At 40.1% G+C, this 19,317-nt stretch overlaps 1 protein-coding gene across 1 annotated transcript; it reads right to left on the reverse strand.

Annotated features, from left to right (window-relative positions):
* Positions 1–7: 7 nt before the first annotated feature.
* Positions 8–19,147, reverse strand: trpm5 (transient receptor potential cation channel, subfamily M, member 5). Its single transcript, XM_026320171.2, has 26 exons — positions 19,085–19,147; positions 17,200–17,264; positions 16,358–16,514; positions 16,090–16,270; positions 15,464–15,630; positions 15,160–15,337; positions 13,179–13,243; positions 12,574–12,759; positions 11,967–12,066; positions 11,686–11,804; positions 11,015–11,356; positions 10,077–10,220; positions 8,290–8,413; positions 7,921–8,066; positions 7,083–7,195; positions 6,892–6,993; positions 6,332–6,590; positions 3,075–3,193; positions 2,811–2,943; positions 2,508–2,682; positions 2,176–2,344; positions 1,866–2,044; positions 1,491–1,623; positions 1,248–1,320; positions 330–420; positions 8–242 (listed from the first exon to the last, which is right to left on the reverse strand). Exons 1-26 carry the CDS (start codon positions 19,109–19,111, stop codon positions 97–99), a joined length of 3,693 nt encoding a protein of 1,230 aa, XP_026175956.1. The 5' UTR covers positions 19,112–19,147; the 3' UTR covers positions 8–96.
* Between the last annotated feature and the right edge of the window lie 170 nt (positions 19,148–19,317).

Here is a 19,317-nt window from a genome sequence, read left to right on the forward strand (position 1 = left end):
AGAATACATCCAACATTATTTTAATTGTCAAAATCAAAATTCTACCAAAATATCAGAATTCATAATTAGCTGTCTCAGTGCTACTGATTACCATTATCACTTTAATTCATCAATATAAGGAAATTCTTTGTTAGCTCCATATCCTGGATGACTTCGTGTGGCTTCCCCTTTTTTGGCTTCCTTCTCTGGTTGACTTGGAGTTGTGTCTGTAGTGCTGCTTGCCTTACAGCCTGTTAGAGACACTGAAATCTTATACTATGTTAATTGTTAATATTTAAACTTATTTATCTAAATAATATAATCTGTTTTGTGATTGAGTTTTGACTTACTTGGAGCTCTTGGCGCTTCTTTGCCGCACTTGAGCGTGCTTTGAGCAAAGCACTCTGCCATCCAGGACAGCACCTCTCCACAATATCTGACCTAAAGGCAGGTCAGCCAGAAAAGAGTTAGATTCATGTCAGATGTGTGACATTACTTACAAGCTGCACTGATCAGCCGCAGCATTAAAACCACCCGCCCTAATATTGTGTAGGTACCCCTCATTAAGTCTTATAAGTTCAAAGGAACTCTTTATGTGCGTCAAGCCTTTCCTGAACAATTGCACTGTGGCAGGCTGCATTATCCTGATGAAAGATGTGTATGTGTCAAAGTAACATCCACATACACTGCTCAGAGCATCACAGTGTCTCTACTGCCTGTATTTTGTCCCCCACTGCTTCCAGGTGCTGAACGACACACCTGCAGCAAGCCACGACGCACTGTGAGTTCTGACATCTGTCTGTCATCACAGCCAACGTGACGTAGAATCAGTTCGGACAAGCTCGCCTTTGCTCCCCACGTACGTCACTGAGCCTTGACCACCCATGACCCTGTCAGTAGCTCACTGGTCGTCCCTCCTTGGGCTACTTTTTATAGGTATTGACTGCTGCATACCAGAAAACCACACAAGATCTGCCATTTTCGTGTTGCTCTGATCCAGTTGACTAGGGATGTGTTCCATTTAATACAATTTGGCCCCGAGGCTGCTCAGATCCTTACACTTACTGGTTCGTCCTCCGTCCAACACATCAACTTCAAGAACTGACTGTTGAGTTGCTGACTAATGTATCCCACTGCTGGACAAGTGCCATTGTAACTTCACCTGCTAGCGGCTTCAATATTGTAGCTGATCAATGTAGGTTTTTACGTAAAATAGGCTTAACAGTAGCAATAGGTATTTGTGTTGAGGTCATTTTTCCAGGCTTTACCTGAGCCTCCATGGATGTAATTCGTTTCTCTTGGTCCTTTAACCCATTTACGATCCTCAGCAAGCTCTGAACCCTTGATCACAAACAAAAATCAGTTAAAACCATATTCCATATAGAAATAATACATTTCTACCACAAGGGGGCAGAAAAGCTGCAAAAGCTACAGTTTGGTGGTGGGCAGGTGGGTTTATTAGAGCTTGTTTCCTAAATTCATCACATCTCCTCATTAAAAGAGACAATTACTTTGAGGCGGTGTTCTTGAGTCTTTCCTCACTGCTCTCCCCATGCTGGTGCTCGAGTTTGGCCAGGTAGTTCTCTTTCTGCACTGTCTCCCATGTTATCAGCCTCTGGTCTAGGCCTACTGGCAGCTCCCTCTCTGGCAAAGCACACACACACACACACACACACACAACAAGGAGGTGGGTCAGTAACTAATTAACCAACAAGCGAGTTCTTTGCATGGGGCAGTAAGGACAGAGATAAGCACCTTGTGTGCTTAATTTAAGTGTATCCAGATAAACCACAAGAACCAATTTTGGTATCTGCCTGAAATAAATTAGAGGCGCCTAATAGTCCCTGATGGAAAAAAGCTGAAATACGTAACTAGATCCTTCGTACCAAGATGCTCCTGCTTGGACTCAGGCTGTTTGAAGAGGCTGAGAAAGAGTTGAGACAGGTGGCTGATGATGATGAAGGGTGGGGCCAGTGCTGGGCGGCTGTGATACTCCACAATCAGGTTGTACCTCTGGAACTTCCAGAAGATGTCGGTGTTACCCTGCACTACCTGAAATGTGTAGCTGTAAATAGGGGAAAAAAAGAATAAAAAGCTAATATGGCCAGCTTGTATTTTTTGATTATATAGTGTACAAAGTACAAAGTACAATTCATTCAATATGGACACTTTTTTTTTGGATTCCCAGCCCCTGACCTGAACATGGCAATAAGCAGATTGAGCAGCAGAACATTGGTGACAAGAAGGAAGATAACCAGCAACAGGATGACCAGCCAGTTGGCATAGACGTTGGGGCATGGCGGCCGGAGGCCTGCGATAATCTCCTCTGAATCATTGGTGCAGTTACTTTCAGGGAAGCGAGCAGCTGTGTTCCATTTAATACAAGAACAATAAAATCACATTGGATCAGAAGAGATAACATTCAAGCCAACAGAAAGTTATGCATGAATGATCAAAATATAACATTAAAGATGACAATAAACTGTGATACTGAATAAATACAGACATTTGCATCGGGAGTAATTTACCATCTATTTCCTCCAAGGGGATCTGTCCAAAAATATGCAGGTAGGGGCGATACAAGGCTCTGCGAAACACCCAATCAATCCTAGGGTCATTGGGGTGGAGGAGAGCCTGGGTGGCAACGCCGTACGCAATGAGCCACACACTCAGGAAAAAGAGGAAGAAGAAAACGTCCTTCATCTGTAAAGGAGCATCAATGGTTATTTTCTCTTGATGGGTTACACAAGGTCTACACTGTCTAGATGTATTCTTCTGTGTGAACTTCAGAATTGAAAAATGTGTAGATAGTAGTGTTTTGTTTTGCTCACCATTCTTTCCACAATGATGATCTTGGGGCCCAGCTGCTTATGAATGGCAAAGATGTGGATCAGACGTAGAGTGAATACCATGAAGTCTATTGCCAGAACAGTCCTACCGGCCTCATAGGTGTTATTAGCCATCCTGCAAAATCAAAGAAAACACACGTGGCTAATTCATTTCTATTCTTTCTTTAATTCCAGTAATTCAAACCCAGGCTCACTCCTTTGGTAACAAATACTGTTGGTAAGACGTAGGATGCTAATGATAGTTACCTGCATGAAACCCCAACAACAAAGAGTGAGATTGCAACCATGTCACACTTGTTCCAGTTGTCCTCTACGTAGAGTTTGAACTTTTTCAAGATGTTCATCTCCTCATCTGTGAAGAAGCTCTGTGTCATAAAAGACAGACAATCAATATGCAACCTCAGAATTTGCATTTAAATAATAAAAACAAAACAATCCCTAAAAAAAATCATAGGTGGTGATTTTCTAGCAGTTATGACATGACATGACTTAATTTCTGTCGCAAGCCTAAGCATTGATTTGATTTCTAATGCCAATATACTGCATGTGCAGGCCTATATGCCTTGTGGGCTTTCATATCATATTTCATTTGATAGAATATGATTTGTGTTAACTGTTTGTTTTGTTATGACAGAAATTAAAATATACTTTATAAAATACATATCCTTGTGTATCTCTCTCTCTCTCTCTCTCTTTCTCTCTCTCTCTCTCTCTCTCTCTCTATATATATATATATATATATATGTGTGTATGTATGTATATTTATGCACTACAACAGCACCACACATTTTTTGACAGTATTTTAACTTTTCTGTAGTATTGACTCAAAGAATGGGGCCATAATTTGCATAATAAACATATTAAATCAGTTTCAAATTTAGTTTTTGTACTATTGTAAAGTTTCCATTTATTATGTCAATCTATTCCAACTGTGAGCAGTACAAGGTCTTTGAGTCTTTGATAGGTAAATTAGGCTTTAATAATCACTTGCAGCTTTTTTCAACCATTAGCTCTGTTAGAGATTAGTACTTTTGTCATGTTATTTTTGTCACTCTCTGGAACTCTGTCCAGATACACCTGCAGGGCCCTGCTGCTTTAGAAGCACCTGCAGTGTCCCAAATTCTCATTCCTGTGAGATGGCTCCTACACCTGAAGTCTAAGGATTAATGTGTCCTGTGCTTTAAAAACAGCACCAGTAAGTGCATCAGGAACAAGTGATTGGTCCCTTGATGGAACAACACAAGAACAAACTGAGGGAGGTACTATGATAACTAACTAATTAACTAACTAAACAACCAGCCAGTATAGTGGACTGATAAGATGCCAAATCACATATTTTGTGCTATTCAGTTTCAGTGTAATTAAGAAGCATAATTACTCAAGAAAGAAAGTGGGAGTCTTTTCCTCTGTGGTGATTTTTTTGCTCCTCTATCGAGGACGCCTGACCTTCTGATGGCCTAAATTATTTATAAGTAGAGCTGAAAGTTTCTGTAAACTGGGTTTTACAGTGTTGAGTTTGAGACTGAAGAGAAATCATATACTTCACACTTACTATTACTATTAGTAATTAAGTGTGCCTCGTGCTCACTAAATCTAAACAACGAATTCTGCAATGATTCTGCATAAATATCAATAAAATAGCCTTGATTATCTAAAATCTCTACATGACTGGCATTATACGAATAACACAGTTTTAGTGTTCAGTTACAATCAGAAATATTCAACCCCCCCCAAAAAGTTTAAAGATTTATCAATTAAAGCTTTAGATGACTCCTTTATGAGTTGAGTGATCAACACAGAAAATGATGTAGTATTTGTGTGTAACAGTATATTTTGTGCCATGTCACAATTATTCAACCGCTATATAACATTGTTGTTTATGAAGCTTAAAGACAGTTTTTATGGCCTAAAGTGGAGATGAAACATAATTAAGCCTTTGGGAACTCTCTAATGATCCCTCATTTACTTCAGCTGTGATGCATATATAAACCCCGCCCATGAAGGTATTCAAGGTGAGTTGCAATCATGGGGGAAACAAAGGAGCTTTCAGAAAAGCTGAGAGAGGAGATGGTTTTATCACACCTGAAGGACCTTGGGTATAAGAAGATTTCCATAAAAATGAAACAGTCCAAGAGGAATTTGGATGAGACTACAGAGTTTTGGGAGACAGTTGTATGGGCTGATGAAACCAACTGGAAACGTTTGGACATATGGACCAGCAGTATGTCTGGTGTGGGAAAGGCTTAGGCTTATGACCAGTAGACTACCAACCCAGGAGGAAGGGCAGGAACAGCCAATCTTGATCCTGTACCTGGCTTCATTAATTCCCAGAAACAACAGGCCATTTTAAAGAGGAAGGTGATGCCTTCTGTTGACAAATTAAACCTTGGTGATCACTAGACTTTTCAGAAAGACAATGATTCCAAGCACACCTCCAAGTCAACCAAAGCCTGGTTGAGACAAAGATCCTGGAACATCCTGGAGTGTCTTCTCAGTCACCAGATTTAAACCTGATATAAAAATCTTTGGTGGGATTTAAAGAAGGCAGTTGCAGCATAGAAACCATCAAACATCACTGAGCTAGAGGCTTTTGCACATAAAGAATGGGCAAAGCTTCCAGTCAAGAGGTGTAAGAAGCTTGTCAGCACTTACCTGAAAATATTTGTTAGATGCTAAATCTAAAGGATGCTGCACAAAGTATGCAGCTGGTTGTTAAGTAATACTGCACAAGTGTTAGGAGTCACATGTTTCATTTAAGTCAACTTCTTTTTGTCAAAATAACTCATAAGTATATATATAATTTATTATTTCAACCAAATCTCTATAATGTCTTTTGAGGTGAGTGGGTTGAATATCTGATTGCAACTGTGTTGCATATTTGTTTTGCTAATAACCAATACCAATTCATGCAACAACATATTGGTCATCAGAACTCGCAACTTTGCACCATCTGTTAATCAGATTTTAAAAGCAGGTGAATATAAAGTCTCTAACGCTGTTCTATAACCAATACAGTAAGAACAGAGGCCCCTGTAGCTCCCTTTAGGGAAAGGCATGTACCCCAGAGTCATTCCTTTGAAAGCACAGGGGTTCCCACTAGGCTTGGTGTCATGCCAGAGCTGTCTGTGGCACTGTGGTTCTTTTTTTGGAAACCTGTGTCATAGTTCTGTTCAGCTCAGGGATTTTCTGAAATGGTGAAGGCCTGTCTCATCTGGGTCTTTTAATGCCCATGGGAGGATGGCTCTGTGGGATCAGTGCAATAAGGGATCATGCTTGTCTGACCTGACATACTAGGAGGGAGCCAGGCAAAGAGGTGAAAGTCTCCTGCATCCTTCAAACCCCAGAGAGAATGAAATCATTGTAGCGATTCACATTACTTCCTATTCAGATATGTCTGACTTCAGGCCTGAACGCTGTCATAAAAATACATCCGCTTCAGAATAATTGTGGAGCCCTAACAAGACAATAAAGGAACCACTGAGATTGGATGTTTTGATGGTCACCTGTCGAAGTTCCTCCAGCACCAAGGTGAAGACCCAGAAGTAGAGCATTATCTCTGGGCCTCCAGGACCAAAGGGTGGTGGTGGGCGGAAGTCTAGCAGAAGCACATAGGTGAAGAGGCAGAGGAAGGCGAAGTACATGATGACATTACCAAGGAACACAGTGACAGGAGCGCTCCAGAAGCGACGCCAGCGGCGGAGTAAGAAACGCCACCAGACAGAGGCACAGCTCTGAGATGCTTGACCTCCGGGTGAAGAGTCCCTGTGAAACAAAAAGCAGAAAGAACACTTAAGTGCTTTGTGAGCTCCTTTTACATGACTAACAAGAATATAGTGATCGAAATGCCAGTTACATCCTTGCTTCTTAAACTGGAAGCGTGGCGTTGATACAAACTGGATGTATTCCAGATATTAGGCTTTGCTGTCACTGACATATTGACATATTTGTTTGTACTATTCTGTTTTTGAGGAAGAAATTTATCAGTGTGATTAAAATTATTCTTATGTTTAGGTACAGAATATACTTTTTGGAAAATTCAAGAGTAATTTAAGTGGAAACTCACAAAGGGTCATCATCGTCTGTTAAGAGTAAAGCCTTTTCTGTGTCCAGACTGTCCAGCTCCACAAACTGCTCATTGCCATTACGGTTATCAAGCTCTTCGTCACTGAAAAACACATATGGATGTGTCAGTAGAAGACATACAGTACATGCACATGGCTACGACAAATGGTGGGGCACCATAAGAGTGATCACCTGAACTTTATGAGGTTCGTCCAGATGAGAGGTGGACAGAAGAAAGACACCACCAGTTTGGAAATGGCTGTGTCTGTTGTCATTGCCCCCCACCAAATCTTTGTGAGGAGAGCCTGCAGTGAAAGTTTAGTTTTGTATCATTTAGGTTTTGGTCAGACAGGAACAAACCAACTCAACATCTGGACAGCATATACCACAAGAGGGCAACACAGGCTTAGGATTGAATTCTTCCTCATAGTCTTATGAAAATTTCCATGGAAGCATCACACTGGGAGTTACCCCTGTTGGTTAAAATAAAAAAGTCCCTCCTCACCAAACAGTTTAGCACAATGTGTGAAGCGTTTCTTTATCCACAGCTGTCTAACATCAGTTTGGAGATGAGGTCACTTAAATCAAAGGACACGTAAGGATGATGCCTTATCATGGGACTATCCAGCCTTTGTAACAAACAGGAAAAACCCTTATTCTATTTAAACATTAGCCATTCACTGAATTAAAATTGATAGCTTAACCTTATTTAAGGTTATATTCTCCCAGCTTTTTGCTTTAAAGCAAATAGCACTTAAAAAAGAGCTTTCTCTGCTAACTGAAACTCTGACACTGAATACCAATTACCTCTCAGTGATGACTGAGTTGGAGGTATATTTAGGCAAACCTGTGCAAGGAATGTAGTCCACTGAGCCATAGATGACATAGAAATATCTAGTATAACATGGCAATGTGGCAACTACATAATCAAATACGTAGAACTGCTGGGTGAAAGGTGTATGTTTTAAAATAGTTGAAAGAAGCATTTAAACTGGAGTCAAAAGGAAATATGAACCTGTCTCCTCATTACCTGAACTCCATCGTGGGCAAAGAAGCTTTTAGCATCTGCCTCAGTTGCCAGGTTAAGGACTGTAGATTTGCTCCAGCAGTGTGTTCTCCTTACTAACAAAGCATAAGCCCTGTCTTCACTGTTGGAATAGCACTCTCCAAAGACATCTGCAACAAGAGCAACTGCACAGTAAACAGTGTCAACCGCTCAGCTATCGCTGAAGAATTCACATATTCACATTGAGATTTTATTCCCATGCAGTTGTATCTGTTTGTACTTGTCAGAGACAATGTTGTTTTGAGGTCAGTGCATGTTTCTCTTGCTACAGTTGACCTTTACTTTTTCAGATCATACTGTCAGCTGTTATCATTGAATGGTTTATGTACTCACCAAGGGCAAACTGCTCATACTTGGCCTCCTTCATGCTACGTGCAGACTCTGCCTCAGATTCCAGTCGAGCCATCTCTTTGAGAATCTTACAACCTGCCAGCGCTGCCGCAACTGCCTCAGGGCCCTAAAGAATTAAAAGAAAGCCAGATCCAAGAAATGGGTCTGAGAGAGGGATCTGAGAAATCTAGTTTAGCGTTTTAGCGAGCTGTGTCTTTTGCATCTAAATGGGTATAATGTGTTTCCTGGGCCGCAACAGATCCATTTCTAGCTGTGAGTCCACCTTCTGTTTCGAAAGACCCATTAATTTGACTGTTTAAATTACTCTCTGCGTATCCATGATACTGATATGAATAAAGATTTATAATAAAAATATCAATAGGATTGTTGTTGTCATAGCCTGCCAATTAAAACATCTTCAAGCAGTTTTAATGTGATGTAGATAGCAGCCTCATATTCCAAATTTTAATCATGCAATTTGTGAGCAATAGGGGTGTTTCCAGTCTTTATGCTAACGCAAGTTGTCACCTAGGTCAGCCTTGATATAAATGGGTAGATATGACTGTGGGACCAATCTTCTCCTCAATCTCTGCAGGATAAAAAATGATCTTATTTCCAAAAGTGTTGAACTGATGTTTTAACACTAGACCGGTCTCTTGTCAGTACATGCAGTAGTGCATGTTAAGACAAACAGAAGCCAATACATTTTTTCCACCAAAGAAAAAAATTAGCCAGTCCTGACTGGAAGTGTCCATAAAAGTACATAATGTTTTCTCTGTTGCATCATTTTATGTAATCAACAGGTAATAGTGACGTTTATAGAAGAAATATTTATAGCACCAAAATGACAACTGTGTAAATGTACTGGAACAAAGGGCTCTCCAGTTAAAGTTACTTTTAGTGGTGTGGATCTAAAACTTTATTTAAATGATAAACGTGTTTTATATAGCCTACTGTACAATGTTACTCCTGGGTTCATAGATATGTACATATTAAATGCGAGATATTTTGCTGGCATAAGCTAGGCTGCAAGGATAATTGTAATGAGGCTTTCAACATGAGAGAAACTTCAAACAATCAAATTATGAATGCAGATATCCCGGCCAGAGCCTGAGCAGTAAAACGATTTGCAGTGGAGGATGTACACACACTAAACGCAATTACCATAATTTTAGATAATGTTTGAAATAAGATGCAGGAAAGGAACAAATCGGGGTGACCGTTTGTGAGATTGCAATAATTGGTTCTCTTAGGTCAGTGAAGGGTAGTAAAGGAATTAAAGGTGGTTTGAAAAAAAATGCTGGAAACAAAGAGCAATTACTTTTTGACTTGTGTCATTAAAACTGTTCACAGAGCATCAATCCCATGTCAGGATGCACTTCTCATTAACTTCATCAGGACTTGGATGCACCTGCCCAACCTCACTGCAGGTTGAATATACTGCCCCAGCAAGCAGCATGACCTTCATTTGAATAATGTTCTTGGAGATAAGATAGCTTTTTAGTTCACCTCAGTTCTTGATAAATATGCAGCTTGCTGGGCTCTTTTATCTAGAGTGACATTTTCATATGGCAGGACTGACCTGCACCTGCACTGTGCTGGCCTACATCACTCCTGTTCACACTGAATCTAGAATACAAACTAGCACAGTATAATTTAGCTCACTTCAGTTTGGTTTGAGAAGTTTTTGCCAATGCCGGGCACATTTAGACTTTTATTGATTGAACGACACAGCGCTGAGAGAGAACTGAGCTGGAGCTGAACTGACTAAAGAAGCTAACAAGACTGACCATGGCCCAAAAGTAGTTAGCCATCTGCTGTCGGTTCTGAAGGACGGCCCAGAGGAAAAGATCTCTCCAAGGATGTTCGCAGCGCTCTTCTAACTCAGCCAGGTTTTTCTGGCTGTGGAACAGTCGACCTTTTGCTGGCTTCTCCTGGAGCACACACAGACACAGACATGCATTAAATATGTTTTGTAAGGAGGGTAGCTGCGCACATTTTACACAACATGCAAATATGATATGAGTCATACAATGTATGGCAGACATTACTGAAAAACCAATTTCTTCTTCTTCCAATGAAGTTATTTTTGCCTCAAAGCTTGTCTCCCTTTCAACAGTGTGTGCGATCGTTTTCAAATACATAATGTGATTTCTAGAAAACACAATGAAATGACACAACCTCAACCAACAGATCAGAGCTACAATTTCAACCTTGAGACTATCACCTTTTTAGCTGTACAACATGACGCAAACACACATTACACAACAAGGGTAATTAACTGCAGGTCCTGAGGGTTTATTAGAACAAAGGTGTAACAGCAAATATGGTTTTTGATGATAATCCATCTCTTCCTTTTTTGCATTTATGGTAATATTGAATGTCCCTGCCCAGTTAAGGGTCAGGACTTTTCTTTTTTTAGCCTATTTAAAGTTATTTTTGGGTGCACTCTTTCCTTTTATTATTCATTGGGTTGCAGACAGGGACGTGCACACACAATTTGCATATGTCCATAAATTAGAAGGGGAAGTCACTCTGCGCTCAAAGCTCGGAGACAATGCAAACTGTGACAGGGGGCCACAGACATTGCATCATCGTAAGATCTCAAACCCAAAAGGATTAGAAGCACTTGAAGGAGCAGTGCAAGGTGGAACCTAGTTCAAAACATTTCTTATTCAGTGTGGAAGCCCATATTGGAACTTTGGATGCAGATTAGAGTATCACTCACTGTGGGAATCTTCTGGTAAAAACCTTTGCAGGAGTCATGAAGAAAGTCTTTCAGCACTTTGGCAACTTCGTAGAGAGTGAAGCGAGGTTTTCCTTGCTCAGGTGGATGGTGCCCAGGTGGACCGTGTGTTCTGGCAGCTCCGAGCAGAATCTGCTTCTCCTCATACTTTTTGAGAAGCAGGTTGTGAAGGAGGCTCTTCTCTGACACAGACCAGTATAGCTCCTGTAGACGACCATAGGTAAGGAATTCGCCCAGGTTCACGCCGTTGTCCACAAAGAGGCGCACAAAGTCAGGTTTGTCATTGATCAGTGCGTCCATCATCACCTCTTCAAGGTCGCACGCCTGAAAATCGTGAAACAAAATCATGTGTTGTTTGTTACATTCACTAAAAAAGCAGATTTCCTCTCTTCTTCCCAGGAAAAAGTTCTTGTAAGTGACATGCTGTTTTTTCACAGTATGCACTGGCCTGCCACTTATTTTTCTGCTATTTAATGAGTCACTAATCAATGTCACTTCTAATTGATTGAATGCAAATGTTCATGAATAAAGATTAAGAATGAAAGAAACTCATAATAAATTTTAGCCCTGCTATCTGCATGGCTCTAGGGATGGATGATAAAGATGGAACATTTAATTACAAACCTTCAATCAAATTACTGTATTTCTCTCACCTTCCACTCTACATCTCCATTAAAGATTTCACTCTTGGCAATGTCCACCCTGTTCCAGGCCACAGCCAGTTTCAGTTCATCCAAGAAGTCTTGAGCTTCCTGACTTTGGCTCTTGCATGCTGAGGATATATATATATATATATAAACAGACAACATACCCAGTGCTTTGATTCTAGATTCAAGAATCTATCTCCATTGATTTGCTCAGTCACAAATGCTATAACATCCTTAGAAAACTGGAAGTTTCTTGATAACATATCAGCCTGCAAGAAGTACTTTACCCTTGACTAGAGCTTTGAGGATGACCGTATCCAGTTCTGAGCTCTCCTGTTCAGGGTCGTGGACAGTAAGGAGATGCCCATGATCAAGTATCCTTTGGATCTGATTGGCAGGTTGACAGTCAGTTATTACCAGTAACTTTTGCAATTTTGTATTGCTAACGCATTGCCTTCTAAAATTACAATCATTTCACTGTGTATATATATGGATGAAAAAATATGTTATATTAATAGTATTTTTCCCTGATTCTAAATTGCCCATAGCTGAATGTGAATGTGAGTGTTTGTCTGTCTCTATGCGTCAGCCCCATGAGAGACTGGTGACCTGTATTGGATGTATCCTGCCTCTTGTCTAATGTAAGCCCCCCCGAGCCTTTCCAATGGGTAAGTGCTATAGATAATGGAAGAATGGATGGACAGTATGTTTCCCTCTTTGCTCGTATACATAATTAGGTCATCACATACAAACTTGGAAGATAATGATGAACATCCCACATTTTCTTCCTTCCCAATATTCCCCACTGTGCCCCAATTTTCTGGCAAACTTCAAGTCTAGTGATGTGCCTATCTGTGTATTTGCCTGCTTCCATGCTGTGCACATCGCTCTCACCAGCTTGACCCAGTTAGTGATGTCTGCGCTGTGGTGGGCATTTGGAAAGGTGTCCAGCAGCAGCTCATGAACACTGTCCGTATCCCATGAGCCTCTATTCATCAGTGTGACGAGGATGTCAGCCACACCTCCGGAGCCTGCCAGGATCAGCCATGGTGTAGAGTTGCCAATGCCTTTATACATCCTCTGCGGAAAGACAAACGGTGATCAGACATGTAGACAAACTCACACTTAAAAACAGAATTTCACTAAATAAACTAAAGATCAACGAAGAATGATGTTGATCGATGTAAGATGTTGTCTATAATCTGCTCAGTTATGGTTATATTTATGCAAATCAACTGTTGGCTCCGACAGCATTTTTAGTGGAAGAGATTAATTTTGTGAAAACAGAAAGAAATGTTTCTCAGTCTGACTTTGGCCTGCTACTTCAGTAGGTGGCACAACCACAATTTGATTCACAGCCTAATTTTCAAGCCTAAGCCACTATTCAGTCAGACTGTGCACATTCAACAAAACAGATATCTGGCTTTCAAAACGTCTCCCTGTGGTCATGCCTTTAAAGTTCTTGAGTAACCAACATAGCATAATGAAATAAAACTTACTTTTAGGATTTTGGGTTCTCCATGGACCAAGAGACAGAGGACAGGAATTTCAAAACTGCCTGTGCCTGTGAGCACAAAAAACACACAACTACATAAATATCTTTTGAATTTCAAAGTGTTTCAAAGTAATACCACTCTGGTGAATAAGCACTAGTGCACTGGCCACTACTATCAAATGCAAAACAAACACTTTTTAAAGATATTTGCACTAAACATATTTGATGGACCTCAAACTGCGTATTTTGATTTTGTGAAATAGCTCCAGTTATCTGTCTTACTAGAGACTAGAGAGGAAAAGTATCTAACACTCATGAGTCTGCTCTTTAGGAAACAGTTTACATTTCAGTCTTTAAAATACATGCATTCATAATTTGACTGTCTATTGTACAGTTACTTCAGAGGCTGTGAACAGCTTGTACATACAAGAGGCATTCTTCTGCGGACCTACTGAAAAACAGAGCTCTGAGCAGATGTGTGTTTACTTGTGTATTGTTTTAAGACAATCAGAAATATTCACCCAATCAGAAATATTCATCAAATGTGTGTTTGATACATAAAATCAACACAGAAAATGCACGATGTAGTATTTATGTGTAACAGTATATTTTGTGAAGATAACCATGTCAGAAAAGAGAGCTGGGATAGCAGATCCCTGTGACCCTGGTTAGGAATAAGCAGGTAGAGATAATGGATGGATGGAACTCTCTAATGATCCCTCATTTACTTCAGCTGTGATGCATATATAAACCCCGCCCATGAAGGTATTCAAGGTGAGTTGCAATCATGGGGGAAACAAAGGAGCTTTCAGAAAAGCTGAGAGAGGAGATGGTTTTATCACACCTGAAGGACCTTGGGTATAAGAAGATTTCCATAAAAATGAAACAGTCCAAGAGGAATTTGGATGAGACTACAGAGTTTTGGGAGACAGTTGTATGGGCTGATGAAACCAACTGGAAACGTTTGGACATATGGACCAGCAGTATGTCTGGTGTGGGAAAGGCTTAGGCTTATGACCAGTAGACTACCAACCCAGGAGGAAGGGCAGGAACAGCCAATCTTGATCCTGTACCTGGCTTCATGGATTCCCAGAAACAACAGGCCATTTTAAAGAGGAAGGTGATGCCTTCTGTTGACAAATTAAACCTTGGTGATCACTAGACTTTTCAGAAAGACAATGATTCCAAGCACACCTCCAAGTCAACCAAAGCCTGGTTGAGACAAAGATCCTGGAACATCCTGGAGTGTCTTCTCAGTCACCAGATTTAAACCTGATATAAAAATCTTTGGTGGGATTTAAAGAAGGCAGTTGCAGCATAGAAACCATCAAACATCACTGAGCTAGAGGCTTTTGCACATAAAGAATGGGCAAAGCTTCCAGTCGAGAGGTGTAAGAAGCTTGTCAGCACTTACCTGAAAACGTTTGTTAGAAGTTATAAAAGCTAAAGAATAATACTACACATGCACATGTGTTGAGTTACGTTTTTTCACTTGAAAGTTGTCAACTTCTGTTTGCAAAATAATTCAAATATGTATCAATAAAGATTTTTCATTTTTTAATTAGATTTTTTTGTCATTTATTATCTTTCATCCACGTCTCTATAATGTCTTTTGAGGTGAGGGGGCTGAATATCTGATTGCAAATGTACGGTTTTACAGCAAACCACGTGGAAGGGTCATAAAATCTAAATTAAGGCTTTTTTAAAGTATCAGTATATGAAGCCACTAGTTGTATTGTGAGCATAATAGTGAAATAACATTTAGTGCATCTATAATTTAACACAATCAAAGGGACCAATTGTGAGTACTCCTACTTTTAATATTTAAGTACATTGTACTGTTTATGTACATGTAAATTGTGCAGAAGTAAATGCAAATGACAAACATTTAATGAAGTGATTTAAAATTGTGGTATTGTTATAGTGCTTAAGTAAATGATTCTCATTCCATTACTGATTCCCAGTAGTGACTTTAAGGGCTTTACCTCCATAACCAGTGCGCTGAAGCGAGATGTGTTTGAGCAGTTTCACTCTCATTTCACTGGTGGCTCCAGGTTTGTTGGGATCCTCCTCCACCAGCACAAAGTGAGAGTGATGGCTGTCCAGGGAATACACAGATCCATGGGGCAAGTCCTCTGGCTTGTACACCACGGGCTCATCCACCTTGCAAACATGAATACAGGTTTGCCGAGGACAGCATGAACACATTCACATGATAATGTAAATATTTGCTCACAGATGTTGCCGCTGTTTCTATTAGCTCTGTATTGTTTCTGTATGTACTGAAACCTTGGCAGTGAGGAGTGCCTCTCGGTTGTGGATCATGTTCCAGGGTGCGATGCCAATGGCCACTACACGAACTTTAGAGGAGGTGCTGGCCAAAGAGTGATCTCTCACCGCCTTGCCCAAGTGCTTGGTGATGCCAAAGCAAAGACCGTTAGTCAAAATCCATGCTCCTAGAGAACAGAAAAGCAGCTGTATCTGTCGGTCTGTATATATAGTTTGTTGGTGTACTTGGTCAAAGGAAACTAGAGATTAGTTTATACTGTGTGTACGTATAACATAGATATATATAGGGTTTTGTGCTGGATTCTATGTAGCTGATCTATTGATGATGCTAATTTGATTAATTTGTTTTAAATGAGTGTAAAATATTCTGTTACTACTCTTAAATACACTGGAATTGGAAGATATTTTACTGATCAAGTCATTAAATCACATGAAACAATCCTAAAAATGTAAGAAACAACTGATGACTCTTATTCAGGATTTCACACATGTATATAAAAGGCCAGCTTTCATCTTGGTGGTGTATTTGGTAATTCTGCTAGAAGTCAACAGAGGGCAACACAGAACACAATCCCTGGATGTTGATTTCAAAAAGCAAAGGCCAGTTTTGTGCACTTGATTATAACCTGTGCTCTGTGCAGCCTTCACAAGTCCTTTCCTCAGAGTGTCCCTGAGCCAGGGCTTCATCTGAGCCAGCTCATCTCCTCCCACCAGCGCCACCACCAGGTGTGGAGGAGAAAGGCCCCACTCTTCTGTCAGCATCTTGTAAATCAGCACTGGGTCTGTGTTGCTGCGCACCCTCACAAACTGAATGTAAAGACACGCATTGATTTGTCAGTATACTGCTCAAAACACTTATTCTACAAAGGTGTCGCTGCTGTTATCAACTTTCACCTTTCCTCTTGTCTTTGTTGAGCCAGTGAAGTCGATGTCTCCCACTCGTCCAGCTGCCCAGTGACTCTTTTCCTTCTTCATTCTGCTGGTCAGCCCTCTGGCCACATTCTCCAGCGTCTCGTCCACTGTTGAGCAACAGGAACAGTTTGGCAGGACACTGGGAGAAACACACAATAGATGGTATTATGTTATTATGTATATTATGTATTATGTTGTTTAAATGCAGTATTTTCCAGTGTTCAACTGGTTATTAACATATTTAAATGAAGCTAAACTACTACTGTTACTGTTTGGCTTCTTGATAAGCCATGTCATTTTTCTTATGTTCAAAACTTAATGGGACATAATTAACTCTCATTTTCATCCTTATGGGCAAAGAGCTTTCTACCATATCAATCTGCATGTAATATTGAAGTGGATTCAGATGCAGAGGTGGATCAAAAATCTATATATCATTTACATCTTTAAATAACTCATTTGGATCATTTTTCCTTGCTGAAGCCCTGATAAGAAATGTTTGGTGTGACTGCTTTGTCAGACTCTATCGAGCAGATTCTAGCACTTTGCTACAGAAATCATTCTTTTCTACAGCAAACAAACTATGACCAGTTCTCATGAATAATTGAAATACAAAACTGTACTTGGAATTAGTTAAGGCTTGTTAGTCCTGTACAAACATTTGCTTTGTGAAGTGCCTCTTTCACTTCTGCTTTGCTAATCACTCAGCTGATCTCACCGCTTAAAAATATCTATTTTCATTTGATCTGATGGTGATTTCTTTATCATGAATATTGAAGAGTCAGTTTTAATGTGCTTATCACTTGATGTCTTATCTGCCTCACCTCTCCTCTGACCACTCCAGCACGTCCCCACATCGCAGGCATTTTGTCTGCTGCTGTTGTGTCCCCTGAGAACAAACGAATACACACATATTGTGTTAATTTTCTTCTGAATCCATGATAACTCATTGACCACACTTTTCATAGATGGAAAGTGCTTGTGTTCGATGCAAAGTTGGCAGAATTTTCATCCTTGAGTCATATGCAAAGTGATTCCTGCCTATTTTAACTAGAGATGCACAGTCATTCATATGTAGCGCATGAAAAGAAATCTGGCCCAGAACCTTTAAACATAAAACTATTCTGATTTTATGCGAAATGACAACAATGTGTGTTGTTTATTAAAAAGGGTTCAATGTTTAAAAGATGTGTTTCTGAAAGTATGACTTGGTTTGTGTGTAGTTATTGTCTTCTAATGAAAACAGGCCCTGTCTGTTTATCTCTGAATGATTATTTTCAAAGAAACAAATGACAATGAGGTCAGAAAGGAAATGCATCCATTATTGATAAGACTATCCATTTGCCTGGATAAACAATGACTTCTATCAGCCAGTCTTATTTGCATGGGCACTTGAGCTGCCTGTGAATGATTATTAATGATTAAAACAAAAATGAAACACAAGTGTATATGTCAGCCAAAAAAGCAGTAGTCTCCCTGTGTACCTGGATTCAGAAAAGTGTTTAATGGGGTTGTGCTCACATGGTTTACACACAAAGTGAGAGTCAATTGGTTGTTTGGTTTGCTGTTTGATCTAAGTGAGACGCCTTTTGTGGGAGACTTTATTTGACTACAGCTCTCGGTCTGGGAGGAAAAAGATTCTGGGCATGCAAACAAGATGATTTGCATGCAAAGGTAGATTACAGGACACCTCGCCCTGTGTGTGTGTGTGTGTGTGTGTCTCATAGACTACAACACACATTTCATGTGGGGACTTTACAAAGCTAACTTAAACCATAACCATTACTTGACCTCTACTTGACTTTAAATCTATTCCAAGCCCTAAACCAGCTTGTTGCCTTAAATTTCAATGATTTACATTGTGGGGACAAGGGTTTGGTCCCCACAAGGAAGCGGAGTCCCCACAAAGTGAGTGTGTAAAGAGGTCTCTGTCCCCACAGTCCAGGAAAAACAAACACAGCCTTACAACCTTGCTTCTTGCTCTAAGTTCTATGGGCCCTGACAACCACCTTTAGAGACTATTCTTCCAGTTAATAAAAAGCGTTCTTAAACATAAAAACTATATCTGATCTTGGATTGAAAGCTTTGTCAGAACTGTGAAATCCTACAAGCTTTGCTTTGCATCACTACAAAAAATGAACAACATACAGCAGGGCAGGAACCTGTATTCTATGCTAAACTAATTTCTTCCTGTTCTTTTTTATGCTGGAAAAAATGCACTTTACCATGAACCATGACAGCTAAGATGCAACATATAAAAAAGGTGATCAGTTTAAGTATTTATTACATGCGTACAGACTAAATGTATAAAATATGTCTCCCTTTGCAACACGTGAAGAAATAATGTAGATACATGCAGCTTTTTGTGTCTTTATGGGGGAAGACAAACCCACAAGTTCTGCATTATTTTCAGTGCAACTCTTCCACTGTGTAATTACATCCTCCAGACATGAAATCATAAGCAGTTTACAGTAATAAACACATAAATCACAGAGCAATTTTCCTATATTGTGCAGCCGTCCTTGATATACAATATAGAGCAGCAGCAAAACTGTGTGTTTTAGTAGCCACACTGCTTTATATGAAAACGTTTATCATGTACTATACATTTTTTTAACTTATCTGGGGAAACCCTTTTACATAGACCTGTTTAAAGTTCCCTATAGTGTTAAACAGAGACATTACAGCAGCTACATTGCACATACTCACCATGGGTGTGTCTTGTCTCTCCTGCATGGCTGAAATGAATCCTTCTCTCCTCCACCTGCTGAACCACACCTGTAGAGGCTAAGTGTTTTTGTTTCACAGCCCTGAATCACCTGGATCATCAGGAAGCGGTAGAAAGGTGTGGTCCTCCTTTTGGCCAATGCCAGACATCGCTGCTCTCCATTAGTTTGCATGTTGGTCAGCTGTGTCATGTTGCTCTCATCAGGACCAAATAC

Source organism: Mastacembelus armatus, chromosome 3 (assembly GCF_900324485.2).
Source record: "Mastacembelus armatus chromosome 3, fMasArm1.2, whole genome shotgun sequence".
Taxonomy (NCBI): Eukaryota; Metazoa; Chordata; class Actinopteri; order Synbranchiformes; family Mastacembelidae; genus Mastacembelus; species Mastacembelus armatus.